This window comes from Apis dorsata, unplaced genomic scaffold, assembly GCF_000469605.1.
Source record: "Apis dorsata unplaced genomic scaffold, Apis dorsata 1.3 scaffold_1055, whole genome shotgun sequence".
Taxonomy (NCBI): domain Eukaryota; kingdom Metazoa; phylum Arthropoda; class Insecta; order Hymenoptera; family Apidae; genus Apis; species Apis dorsata.
Window position 1 is genome coordinate 215,815 of NW_006264153.1, and position 14,634 is coordinate 230,448.

General features: G+C 20.3%; 1 protein-coding gene and 1 long non-coding RNA gene across 4 annotated transcripts in view; one reads left to right on the top strand and one right to left on the bottom strand.

Moving 5' to 3' along the window:
- Positions 1-863: 863 nt before the first annotated feature.
- Positions 864-14,634, top strand: part of LOC102670692 (glutamine synthetase 2 cytoplasmic) — a 21,751-nt gene continuing 7,980 nt past the window's right edge. The window contains exon 1 of one of the 3 annotated variants that reach the window (XM_006624406.2): positions 864-1,220. Coding sequence is in view for 1 of the 3 variants with exons in the window: in XM_006624405.2 (XP_006624468.1) it covers positions 11,630-11,730 (101 nt within the window). In the remaining 2 variants the exon portion in view is untranslated. Of the gene's footprint in view, positions 1,221-11,411; positions 11,731-14,634 lie in introns of those variants that run through there. The other 2 variants (XM_006624407.2, XM_006624405.2) reach the window with 2 other exon arrangements.
- LOC102671008 lies at positions 2,563-2,940 on the bottom strand. The gene is made up of 2 exons (XR_422866.2): positions 2,686-2,940; positions 2,563-2,615 (listed from the first exon to the last, which is right to left on the bottom strand). It is a non-coding gene; the product is annotated as an uncharacterized LOC102671008 (long non-coding RNA).

The following is a 14,634-nucleotide window of genomic DNA, read 5'->3' on the forward strand; positions in this document are numbered from 1 at the left end:
TTAAAAATTTTATAAATGTTTTAAATATTTGTAAAAAAAATAGTTTCATATATTTAAATCCAATTTAATTTTTATTATTTGAATAATTTTATTATCAATTTAAATCTTATGAAATTGTTCGATAATTGTTCAATAATTGAGAAAATGCAATATACTGTTTCAACTCCATTGTTAGAACATATTTTTAAAGTATAATTTAGTCATTTATATCATTATTTATTTTTTCTACTTTTTTATGTTGATAAAATATATTGCACTAAAAAAGGTAAATTTATTTTGAAGATATCTATTTAATGATGAAAAAAAAAATATCTATTTTTCGTTATCATTGTTAAATATAATGATATTGGAAAATTTATATTTAATCTTATGTAATCATCATATGAAAATTGATCAAATAACTTATACAAATGTAGTAATAATAGCAAAAAAAATATGGAATAAATTGTTCTAGTTACATAAAATAAATAATCTCGTATCTATAGAGAATAGTAAAAATAAAATAATGTCAAATAAAAATTTTAATCGCTATTATAACGATATATTTGATTATACAGTAATTTAAATTCATTATGAATATTATTTGTCAACAGCTGATAAAAAAGAAAAATTTTTTCATTAATCTTATTTTCGCTTAATAGGGAAAAATATATTGCACTAGTTACCTATTTATCGATATTTATCGATATTTGGTTATTTCTTGAAGTTGCTTCGTTTTGAAAATTCATCTAGTAGGATTGGAAAAATTGTTTGTTAAAACTTCCACACGATAATCAGTGATGATTTATTTTAACCTTGGACAAGTTCAAGTTACGTCATTGAAAAAGAATCGCGAATAATTTCGGTCGATGGTTCGTAACTGACAAGTACCATGGTAACAGAGGCAGACAAGAATTTTCCGGCATGTAACGATCCAGTGGACCTACGATCACATCGGATAATCACTTTCAAGCTAGAAGAGGGGAATCGCAACAGTCGAGAGCGCGGGGTAAACGACGCGTGCGCCGAAACGCTTCTCTACATAAATATCGCAGCCGCGCTCTTACAGTAGTAACACAGATCGTACTATCAGACGCTCGTTGCCTTTATGACCAGTGCCTTTTAACTCTTTGCAACATAACACAATAAGACGCGACGCGCAACTCCGCTCCACAGCCATCGATCAAACGATCATCTAGAACATCACACTCTATACGATTGCTGGACCAGCAATAATAGCGGTGAGTACAAGATTGTCTTGTATCGATATTCCATTGATTTTTTATCAAAGTGATTTGAAAATAAAACAAATTTCGAATTCCATTTTTAACAATGATCTAAAAATTTAATTGGAAAAAGTATTTTTATTTTATAATTAGTAAAAATATGTAATTTGATTTAATATACTTCATATTAAATCAAATATACTTCATAAAATTGACAATTTTAATGAAATAGATATAATATAAATCTCGGTAATCATTTGAAATATATGAATTCATATCATTTTTTTAGAATTAATAATAATTTTTTTTTGTACTTATTCTAAACAATGAAAATATTTGATTTTAAATTAAATTTAACGAGATATAATTTTTCATATTATATGAATTTGTGAGAAAAATTTAAAAACGAAATTTTTTTAAACTTTTAGTGAAATATATGTAATGTATATGAATAATAATGTAAAATAATTAATTTTTTTAATAAAAAGAAAAGAAAACCAATAATTTAATATTTTTTTTTGTTTATTAAAAAAAAGAATTATAATTTATGCTAATTGAAACTTTAAAGAGAAATATTGATAATGACATAAGTATAAATAATTATTGTTTATTATATGAATTTTCCAGACAATATTTTTTGAACAATAATGTTTTTTTGCGCTTATATGAAAAAATTAAAATATAAATTGCTAATAATAAAACTTATAGACGTTAATTTGGCAATTATTTAGTGAATTTTTTTTTAATTGCAATAATAAATGTAAATTTAATTTTTTTTTTAATTATTTTGTAATATAATAATTTATAATATTTAAATTTAAAGATTGATGTTTAAATAATATTTCGCTCAATACGAATTATTGCTAATGATTATATCAAATAATATTCAATAATTAATTATTAAAGAATTTTATGATAATATATCTTTTTTTTAATTTTTTTATAATATTTAATAATTAATAATGAATTGTTTTATTAATATTTGAAATATTCTTTTAAAAAACTTAAACTTAAACTTAAACTTTTGTCTTGAAATGATTAGTATATTTTTGCTAATCAAACAAAGAAAAGAAAAAACATTGTCTTGCTCTTTATACGATATAAAAGAAATCTCTGATTTCTTAGTATTGAATTGTATTTTGTATCTCGTATAAATATTTCATTGCTTCGATAGGCAGAGTTGAATCATCTGGAGATTGTATGCTTAAATTTGAAATAATATTTCTTTCACGAACATTGATTTTTTATAGTTGAATGGAGAATATTCGTATTATATATAATTTTTATTTGTTCATAATGTTTTACATTAAAAAATGTAAAATTTGTTTAATAATTAATTTTATAATTATAATTCATCTTTTTTTTTCCTTCGCATAAAAAATATATGGTTATTTTTAACTCTTAGTGACTCTGAATAGTTAAAAAATAATTGATTATTTGTTATGTTATCCGTATGCCAATACATATTTAGAATACTCACGGGAACCAATCGCGAACTAGTTATCGCACGTTAGAGAAATGTAAAATAAGAATAATGATGAAATGATGAAATTGTAAAGGAAAATTATGCAAAATTCTTTTCAACGTTTTTTAACTCTTGAAACGTTTTTACACTCTTGAAACAAAAAGAAAAAAGAAAAACACTTTTTCGTAAGATTAATATTTATTCGTTATAAATACAACTCGAGACCAACTGCGATATATACGTATACGTATAATTGTTAGTGACATGAAATTCTAACCTCATTTCATTTTTGTTCACAACACGTAGAGAATGACATCTAGAAGAAAAATTGAGAATTCAAGTATTTAAAGAAAATGTTATATTGTTTGGTGTGAAATTATATGTTTTACTGGATTCTAGGGAGATTTTATTTTGATAAAAATATTTTGACAAATCATATGTATATCCGTAATCAAAATTCAAACTCATGACAAATAAATGTTGCATCTATACCATCTAAAAATTTTTTTCTTTTTTTAAATAAATATTCTATTAAAACAGTTTTGTTAACATATCACATATGACTCAGGGGCGGTTGCACATATCACTGTCGATTGATGTCTATTGTTATCGTAAAGGAAATACAGGCTTCAAATACTATTATCATTTATAATATATATTAAAAAAAATTGTTTTTATTGTAAAAAATTAATATTATAGTCTGTAAAATAATTATGGAACAGTATAACAAATATTAAGTCGTAATTTTAATTTCAGTATTCAAGATAAAAATGTTATATAACAATTATTATTTTGTGTATTCATTATTATTTTCATTTTATATTTTAAATTGAAATTATTTATAAATTTTAATTATAATATCATTTTATACTTATTTAACATGAAATATTGTTTAACGAAATGGAATTATTTGATAATTAGTTAAAATATATTTTTTTTTCCTATTTTTTTTTCTTTGCAACAATCGATTATTTTTATTTCCAACTCTTTTACATTATTTTTTCTATTTATTTATATATCTATATATATTTTTTATATCTTTTTTTATAATTATACATATAACATATTTTCATATTGTTATCATTTAAATAACATGACAAAAATTCTTATATTATTTTTCTATTAAATTTTTATAATAGTTAATACTATATTTCTAACAATAGTTTTTTTTCATCTCTGTTTAAAAAAGAAATGAAAATTAAAAAAAAAAAAAGTACATTTTTTATCTTTCTTCTGCCTTTCTAGATCTTAACAATCTATTTGTAAATTATAGTGATACATTCGACTTTGACTCGTTTTTTTATCTTCCACTAATTATATTTGCAATTCATTTCTATCGATTTTTTTTCGATGACCATCAGAAGAATTAACCGGCAGTTACAAGCAAGACACTGACCTACATCGTTAAAATAGAAGTTGTCGAATTGTATGAAATTTTCATTCAGCGTATCGGTTTGCATTTCAACCGATTGAACTAAGCTCTCGCTTACGTGAAATACGATGCAGTTTCTAATGCATCCAAATATATACGTACATACGTTTAGCCATAGATAATTACTATGATTCCGGGAATTTATTTATGCAGTCAAAAAAAACGAGATACATAGGGCCATGAAAAGTCTTTAACTCGATTTGAGATTGTTGATATATCGATTCCAAGAATTTCTTATTATATGAAATGTCAATCAAATAATATCTCATTTCTTTCCACGATAATCATAGAAAATTTGTTAATAATTTTATCCAATGAATCATTATTTCTGTTTAAGAAAATTTAGATTGATCTAAATTATTTTAAAAAATCAATGAATCAATATTTAGAATGACTTATTATTATTAGTTATTTTATTTCAATTCATTTTATAATTTTAACATTGAAAATATAGATAATGCAATATTGAAAATTAAGATAATGCAATAAAAATTTAGGATAAAATCGACGAAAAGATCGCAAAATATATTGATTAATCAATTCAGTAGATCTAAATTTATCTTTTTTTTTTTTAAATTTTTTAAATTGTTTTTAAAAAGACTAATAAATAGGTTATTGTATAAGTTGAATAAAAAATGATCAGATTGTGAATTTTGTAATTTAAATTTAAATTATGATAAAAAAATAATTATGTAAGAAATTTGTTAAAAAAAAATTTTATTCATTTTTTTTTTCGAAAAAAATAAATTTTGAATATTCCTTTGATAAACGTATGAGTGAAATGAAAGAATCATTTAATATTCATTCGGACATTCATTCGGACAAGATGCTAAATTAATTCATTTTAATTTTAAATGTAGTACACACAATGTTTTTCTCAGCAACAACACAATAATAACAAAACATGTCCTCTATAATATTCAAAACTATGTGATGATGTCATCAAAATCTTGTTCACCAATGTTTTCTTAAGTATTAAGTATCGTGAAAATCATATTAAATAGTTGTATCTATTTGCATAATGTGATACGACTCGTGATATTAGTAAGAAGCAACTTCCGTAAACAGTCTGGTTTGATCAAATTTTCTCCACTTGTCTAGACGTTTATTTTTTATATTTCCATATTAAATCATTTTATATTAAATGATAATTAATTAATAGAAATGAAATTATAAAAATATTTATTAATAAAAATTAATTTTTATGAAATTGATTAAAGTATTCTTATTCTATTATCTTATTCCATTTTATTTTATAATTGATTTTAAAATAAATTTGCAATGAAATTTGAATAAAAACAAAATAATAATTAAACGAATAATGAAATTTTTAATAAAAAAAAAAAAGAAAATTAATAGATTTGAAATAATGATACATTTAGTTTATAACAATATATATTTGTTGAATCAAAAATATATATTTGTAAATAAATTTATGTATATGTAAATTTATATACATATGTTCGATGAATATCAATTTTGTAAGAACTTCATAAGAAAAATATTTTCATTTTATTTTTTTCTTATAAAATTATTTATTTTCATTATTATACCCTCAATATGAAATATCGCCTATTCTATTCTACAATTATCATAATATTAATCGTGTGTTAATATTATAACCAACAAAAAATTATTGAAAAATAAATTAAGACAACTGACAACTGAAAAGTCATATATGCACGTGACTCATTTTTTGTACGATACACTAAACCCAACTGAGGTTGAAAATCCACAATAATGGAAGATTGGGTCATTGGGTCTGATAGATCGTGTGGTTATGTTTTCACGAGTTTCCATGGTAATAAATCATCAACATTGAATCGATTCAATGTTCTTTCGTAACAAGACTAGACGTGATAGTAGAAGGAAACACTTGTAATCATCAGGTGATTACGCGTATCTATTCCTAAAAGTAACGAAAGTGTGTCGTCAAATTGTCGTGAACGCTTTTGTAACAATGACCATTTGTTTAGATACGAATATGTTCCAAAAATATTATCTGATATCTTGAGCAAATTACTAAGATTATCGTGTGTTTCGTGTGGTAATTTATGTCCTTTACGGTACAACAGTGATGTGTAGGGAAATTTCCAATTCATAGAAATATTTTTTTTTTTAGATATAAAATAGGTCAATTTGATCAATTTGAATACAAAAAAAAAAAAAAAAAAAAATACAAGAAATGTAAAAGATATTTAAAATTACTATGAGTATTAGATATTTTACATAATATAAGATATAAATATATATTAATAAAACATTACAAAGAAGAATGTTTTGTTAAATTTTCGACATTTGTATTTTAATGTTCTTAAAAGTTAAGATTGTTATTTTCGAAAACGAAATTAAACTATATCAAATATCATAATTGTAGTAATACTGTTGGACATGTAATCGATCGTTCTATTCGAAGATGTAGAACGTTCTCATTTAAACTCTTCGAAAATAGAAGGAAAGTATTGACTTTACTGGAAGTGACACTGTTTCTTTATCCATACCATTTTTTTAAATTATAGGCTCAATATTTAATTTAAGAATTTAATTTTTTTATTAATCTACTAATAATCTAGTAATAAATATTTTTAAAGAGCTGAAGAAATAATTATAAATAAGAAAAAAAATATTAGATTAATCATTTTAGGTTAAATCATTATAGATAATCTTAGAAAATTTGAAAATTTATATATATTATTTATATATATATATATTGTATTAATAATAATTTGAAAAAAATTATTCAAAAAGAAAATTTTCATTTTTTTTAAAAGATATTTTACATTTTAAATACACAAAGATTATCAATATATTAATTTTATTAACAGGTAAATATTATTTCCTCATAGAATTCTCATATATAAAAAGCTAGATACATATTATATTCAAAAGAAAGAAATTTGATTATACTAATATTAATTATATATTATATTATAGTATATTATATATATTATTATATTTTTAACGTATTTTTAATCTTATCAATGAATTTGTTTTTCTCTTGATAATACGATAAAAAGTATAATAAAAAATAAAAATATGTATAAATATATATTTTGTTACGCAAACATATTTATATGTCGAAATAAACACATAATGACATCACATACTGAACGCGTGAAAAAATGCATACGATTATGGCGCTTCCACGCGGCGAAAAAAGGAGTTTCATTATAACTGACAATGACCAAGCATTTTGAACGGGAAATTTCCAAGCTGCTCTTCTACTTGAAAGTTCAGTTTCAGTCTAGTGCACTTTAAATCCGACTGTCATATTATCTATACTAGTAACAATTTCTGAAGTCAGTTATATATATATTCATCTATCAATTGCATTCACAAACTTCAACATCTATGATGACCATGTATATTTTAATAATTTTTACTGACTGAGTTAAATGTAGTATCATTTTAATTTCAATTTAATTATTTTTACATTTTTATATAACAATGATTTAAAAAGATATTTGTTGAACTTTTTTTAAAAATCAGTTTTTTGTTTATGTTGATTTAATATTACTTATATTATATAACAAACTTAAATAGTTATTATATATATATTTATAAATTTATATGTAAATTTATATGTAAATTCTTAGTAAAATAATAGAATAAAAATAGAATAAAAATAAACAAATTAATTAATATTGTATATACATATTTAATTGTATAATAATGATGAAAATGTATCAATTCATCAATTTAATTCAAAAAAAGAAAATAAATGATATTGTTTTAGATAAATGCGAAGTATTTTAAATAAATAATTAATTGATGATTAATTTTCTTTATTAATTAAATATGTAAATTAAATCGTTAAATAATATTAAATTGTATTTGAAAAATATAGTATAACTTAAAGCTAAACATATTTTTTTGTTTCATATTAGTTAATTTTCAAAGATTCTTTTTATATTTACATACTTTCATACATACTTTCATATTAAAAAAAATAATAATAATAAAATGATAATTTCATGAATCATGAAATAAATATGAATTTTATAAAAAAAATTATCAATTTATAAAATAAAAAATATGAAATTAATAATAATATTAATATTAATATATATAAATTATAATAGATTTATAATTTTCCAATTTTTATTTAACATATAATGTACATGTATTAATTACTTATAATTACATATAATTGAATAATTTATTGAATGACGAGGAAAGTTTATTTTGAGTAGTTTAATTACCGGACATGTTACATTGGTATTAATTATCAAAATAAAAACAAGGAAATGAAAATTGTAACGAAGGCTATTATGAGAGGAAACAAGCAAGGATGAATCATGATTTATAAAAAGTTCTTTTGATGCTTTGAAATAGTTGGCAGAATATCATAAATTCACAATTACTACTAAAAAATTCACAATTCATCGTATTATCATTTAAATTATAAACATTGATTAATATAATGATTAAACTTAATGTATAAATATAATAAAAAATAGTAATAAAAATTATAATCGTAACAATATCTAAAATTTTTTTTATTTTTTTTATTAAAAAAAATTTTACATTTAATTATATTTTCAGCATAATTATATTGTAATACAATACTGTAAAATCTGAATTATAAAGTATCAATTAATCAAAATTATCAGACACGTGCCAAAACTCTTAAGAATGATTCTATAATCGAAAGTATCGTAAATTTAATTTTAGAAACATGTTTTATTTAGTTTGTAAATATTAACATCATAAATAACTTCGATGCATATTTGCATGGACGTTATTGTATAACATTAATTAGTTAATTGATTCATGTAACATAATTTTATAGAATGGATAAAATAAAAAAAATAGAAAAACTCTTTATATAATCTTCTTTAAATTCTTTTTGTAATTATATATATTAAATTATTATATATAATATATATATAATAAATTATATATTTGATAATTAAAAAATACTTTTATTATATTAAATATACCTATTTATTTTTATATATTAATTATAAACAATTCAATTTTATATTTTATGATTCAATCCTCATTTTTAAAAAAAAAATTTTTTTATAGAACATGATATCGTATAGAGTTTTTATAAAGTTTGTTAGCATCGAATACCATCAACTCTTCAATTAATATCCTTTAATTGATTTCATGGCTTCTTTTTAATCTGTACGGTGTGTCGCATCAGCACGAAGCCATTCATTTCAAGCCATGTATTCCTCAAAAAACGATTGGAAAATTACTAAAGAGTATTGAAAACGCCAAAGAATTCTTGAAAGCTTTACGAAATGATAAAATTTAGAATCAAGGTTAAGAATGACTTAAAATTGCACTGTTTAGTATCTTTCTAACTAATACTTATAGTATTTCAAAATTTTGGCATAAAATAATGTACTATGATTTTTCTACTTCATGGAAATATTTCTTGGCATTTGTATTTATGTATTTAATTATGAATACTGCATTAAAATTAAACATTATTATTTTTATATATCATTACATAATTAAATAATTGTATAATGACGAATGAAACAATGTTAATATTGTCTACACGTATACTATATAGAACAGAATATATTAGAATATAGTTTTACATATCATTATGTTATAATAATTGTTCCGTTTGTTTCAATATTATTCGTTTTCTATTGTATTTTAATAATCTTATTTTAGGTTAATTAGTTTATTTAGTTTTCTATTTAAAATCTATTCTTTTATTTTTTTTTTTGTTTTATATCATTGTTATTTTATTCAATTTATCTCAATTGTAGCAAAAAGATTAAAAAAAATTTTTTATTCATTTACTACATCTATTTCATTTGTAAAAAATAAAATTTTCTAAAACTAAAAATTATTCAATCCATAACTGAACTATAATAATTTAAAGTATATATACATATTTATTTACTATTTTTATTATTAAAACATAATTCATCGGATATTAATTAAAGTAAATTAAAATTTTAAATGAATGATATATAAATATAAAAATTATTTCTATCGAAATAAGTTAATAGAACAGTTTTTGAATAATTATCAATATCTTATCTTTACTTGATTTGACTTGATATTTTTCATATAAATACTTGTACAAATATTTTTTTCTTAATGACGTCATATTCGATAAAGTTTATCATATATATACATATATTAAATCTGATTAAATAAATACTGTTTATTTACGAACTTAAAATCAATATTTTAATAATATGATCAATAACAAATTCATTCAAATAGAATGTAGTCATTCTAGAAATCAAAAGTAAACTTACGAAAGTAAATTGTATTATTTTACATTTGAGAGATTAATTTATCATTTGAAGATTTATAAGATTTTATATAATTCCATTTTATAAGATTTTGTATTATTCCATTTCATGTATATATTTTCCTTATATTTTTTTTTAGATTTATTAATTAGATTTTATTATTAATTAGATTTAAATGTCATAAATTTTTTATCATGTAAAAAAATGTTTATTACAAAATGTATTTTACAGATTTTATCATTGTATGAAAATATAGAAGTAATATAATATATGAAAATATAATAATATGAAAATATAGAAGTATACAAATAAATATAAATATAATTAACTTCTTATTGATAAGATCTTTCATAGAATTTTTTTCTTAAAGATTGAGAATATTTCCTTCTAATAGTAATTTACAATTTCTAATAGAACAATAGAATAAAAAAAAAAATTAAAAGAAAAAAAAAATAACGATTTTATAAAGTGCAATTTTACAAACGTAAAATCAAATAGTCACTTAATAGTTACCTTTAAATATTTTTTTTTTATATTATTATCCATGTTTATCATCAATGATATAAAATCATTTTATTTATTCAATTCATGTTTATTTTTATTGTTATTGCAATATTTGCAACTACCAATATTGTATAAGAGGTTATGAGAAATAATTTATTGCACTTACTTTGATTACGAATTGAAATCGATGTATGTTTTATGTATATAAATTACATCGCATGACTCTTGTATACCACGTAATGTATTAAATTACATTGATACATCTCGATTGATCTTGAGATTTGTCAATATTCGACAGTTATATACTCAACTGTAGCACAACATATAGATAATTATTTACTTATAAGAAATAAAACAAGAAAATAAAATATAATATAATAAATATATTGTATAATATATTTTAGATAAGAATAAAATAATTTATAAAGTAGAAAGGAAGAAGAATAAATTTTTCAAAGAAAATGCACAAATTTAAAATTTATCCTAAATGCGATAAAACCGGTATTCCTACTGGAATTCAGGATGGAAGGGATCGCTATATAAATAATACCTGCCATAGTTTATGTTAGTGGACCAGCGAAGTATACGTCGATCTTTAGTAATTTCTTCTTTTCACGTTATAAAATTTCTTTTTTTTGATATTTCCTTATTTTAATAGGTTTATTTTTATATAAAATTAGGAAAAAAATTATTTCTTATTTGTTTTCTTTTTCACACTTTTTTACTTTGGTGGATTTTTGCAAATAAGTTAAAATTGATTATTACAAAAAATTTGAAAATTGATTAAAAAATGAGCTCAAATATACTGATAAAGTTGTGTGGAACTAGATTTTTAAAAAATGTTGTTTACGATCAAAAACCAAAGTGGATCACTGTTGGCAGAAGTTTTAGGTTAGTAAGTTGTTCGATTAATTAATTAACACCTTTATCTTATTTTTTACTAACTTAATATGAAAAAATTTTAAATGAAAAACAAAGAAAATAATGATCCAAATGGAAAAGTATAATAATATAAATGATTTTTAATTTAAATATTTTTAAATATCTTAATCTAATTAATCCTGTTTTTAAATTAAAAAAATATTAAGCATTTGATAAATTTTATATATACATCATGTGTAAATCGTTTTTACTTATTTTTTAATATAAATTGATTCAGATAATAAAAAATTTATTAATATGTTAATTATTAATATGTAATACTTCTTATATATTGTAATATAATTAATTAGTAATACTATAAAATGAATTGAAATATTAATGTCTTATTTTTGGTATAATGTGATTTATAACATTTATATCTATATTATAATATAAGATAATATAATATAAGATGTTTTTTTTACAATATCTATAATAAACATGCATATCTATGATAAAATTTCGTAATCAGTTATACATATAGTTATCGAGAAAATAACAGATTCAAAACTTTGAATTTTATTCTTGATATTGTTTTTCTTTTTATTTTTTCTTTTTTTTTTAGATAAAATATCAATTATTTATTTAATCTTCTTTTATATGTTAATTTGCATTCCTTAACATTAAAAAAAAAGATTTACAATTAAAATAAAAATATAAAATTTATGAAAAATTTTACAGAGGAATCTAAAAATCAAAAAATAATTTTTTATAATTTTTATCATCTAGATTTTTTTCGATAAATATCGAGTAATTTTCCAAAAAGATTTTAAACACTCCAAACTACTACTAGAATCGTTTACTTTTATTTTTATATTTTACGATAAATCAAAAACAAATATTGTTTGATTGGTGGAGTATAATAAAATATTAAAAGTTATAAAAATGAAGTATTTAAACTTTTCTTTCTGATTTATTATCGAGATATACTCAGTAAATAAGTATTATTGTTTTATCGACTAAAGATAATATAATATTTTTATCTGATTCAAAGGGATTACTACTGGAAATAAACTAAAAACGAAATTTAATCATAAACCTTGTAATATAAAATATTTCTAGAATTATATTTAAAATTTAACGACAATGAATTATAAAAAAAGAAATTAAAATCTATAGAATAGTTAAAATTATTATTAATAAATAATATGCTCATAACAAATAGCATACATCTTCTGTAGCTTTTTATAGATAAGAGATTTTCAGTAGGTATATACATAAGAATCAAATAAGTGTAATAATTTATTTAAGAAATGAGATAAAATTTCTCAATCACGAAACTTATGAATGCATCTACAGTATTCAAGACAGTATATAAAGCTTGACATGCTTTCTATAAATGGCAGTAGACAGGGAACCGGTAAATTATATGGCATGTTTTTTAATGTAATACATACAAGTGAGCAAAATGCTTTAAGGAAAATGGTGTTCTTAATTTACAATAATGTTCACTATTTCGCAACTACTGAAGAAGAATATGAATATATTTGGAAAAAGAAAATGAAGATCGGAATATTTTTTGAAAAATAAAATTTATTTTCATTATCTATTTGAAGTTTCGTAAAATTGATAAATAATAATCAGAGCCAATTTTATTTGCACTTGAAAAATTGTCAAACTTCAGATACTCGAAAACGAAACCTAAAAAATATTATTTCTTTTTTAGATTTATTTTTTTTTTTTTTGCATATAAAATCACGATTTAAGTGGATTAATATTTACATTTTTTATCGATACAATTATTTTTTTTATTATTATCTTTTCAGAACATTATGAGCTCTCGAATGATATTGATAGCATATACTTAATCGTGAAATAAATCTTAATACTTAAAAATCGAATATTTCTTTTTTTTTTTTTAAAGAACTAAATATATAGAATAAAAGATTTCATAATTGTATCATTTATATTGTTTAAAATAAAACATATATATTTTATTTATCCTATTATTTTCATTGATTATATTTTATTATTATTATTATATTATTTTAAGAAAAATTTTGAAAAAATTTAAATAATATTTTTTATTATAAATCATAGTCGAAATATGTTAAGTTTCAACGTTGACATATCATCAGTATATATCGACGATCGCTTTCACTTTCGCATAATGATTTTCATCTGTCGAATCACACTATGTTCCATGATGCAAGTATGTCATGTATTATCGATTTATAAATTGTTATAATACGTAATATTTTCAACACATCATTCATATATACGAATGATAAAACTTTACTATATTTAATAAAAAAAATGAAAAATTTCATTGTTCAACATCGATATTATACTATTCATACATTATGTAATCATGATGAAATGGTAAATTGATCCGAACTAACAATGTGAAAGCAACAAATAATTCAGATGTTTCTCTAGAGTAGAGCTAAAAACTTGTTGATCGCTTAAAAGAATAGATAACAGTTCTTAAAACTGTTTTAATTAAATGTGATACTTAAATTTAATTTTCATACAAATAAAATTTATATAATAAATTATATATTCAAAACAAATAGAAAATAATGATTTCGAAATAAAATTTTATTCAATATTCGTATTAAAGTTTATTAAATAATTGAGATTTGTTCTATCATCAATATAAATACAAATTTAATATATGATAATAATTAACACTTTATATTAACACTTCGTACATAACATAATATTTTGAAATTTTTATAATTAGACTAAGGATATTTATGCGAATTAAAATTTTTATGAACACAAATATAGAAATAAAAATCTATTTAATTTTAAACATGTACTAATTTTAAAATCTACTAATTTTAAACATCATAATATATACTTTGCTTTGGATATTTTATATTTTTTTTTTTTTTTTTGCATTCTATCGATTTTTGTATATTTAAATTT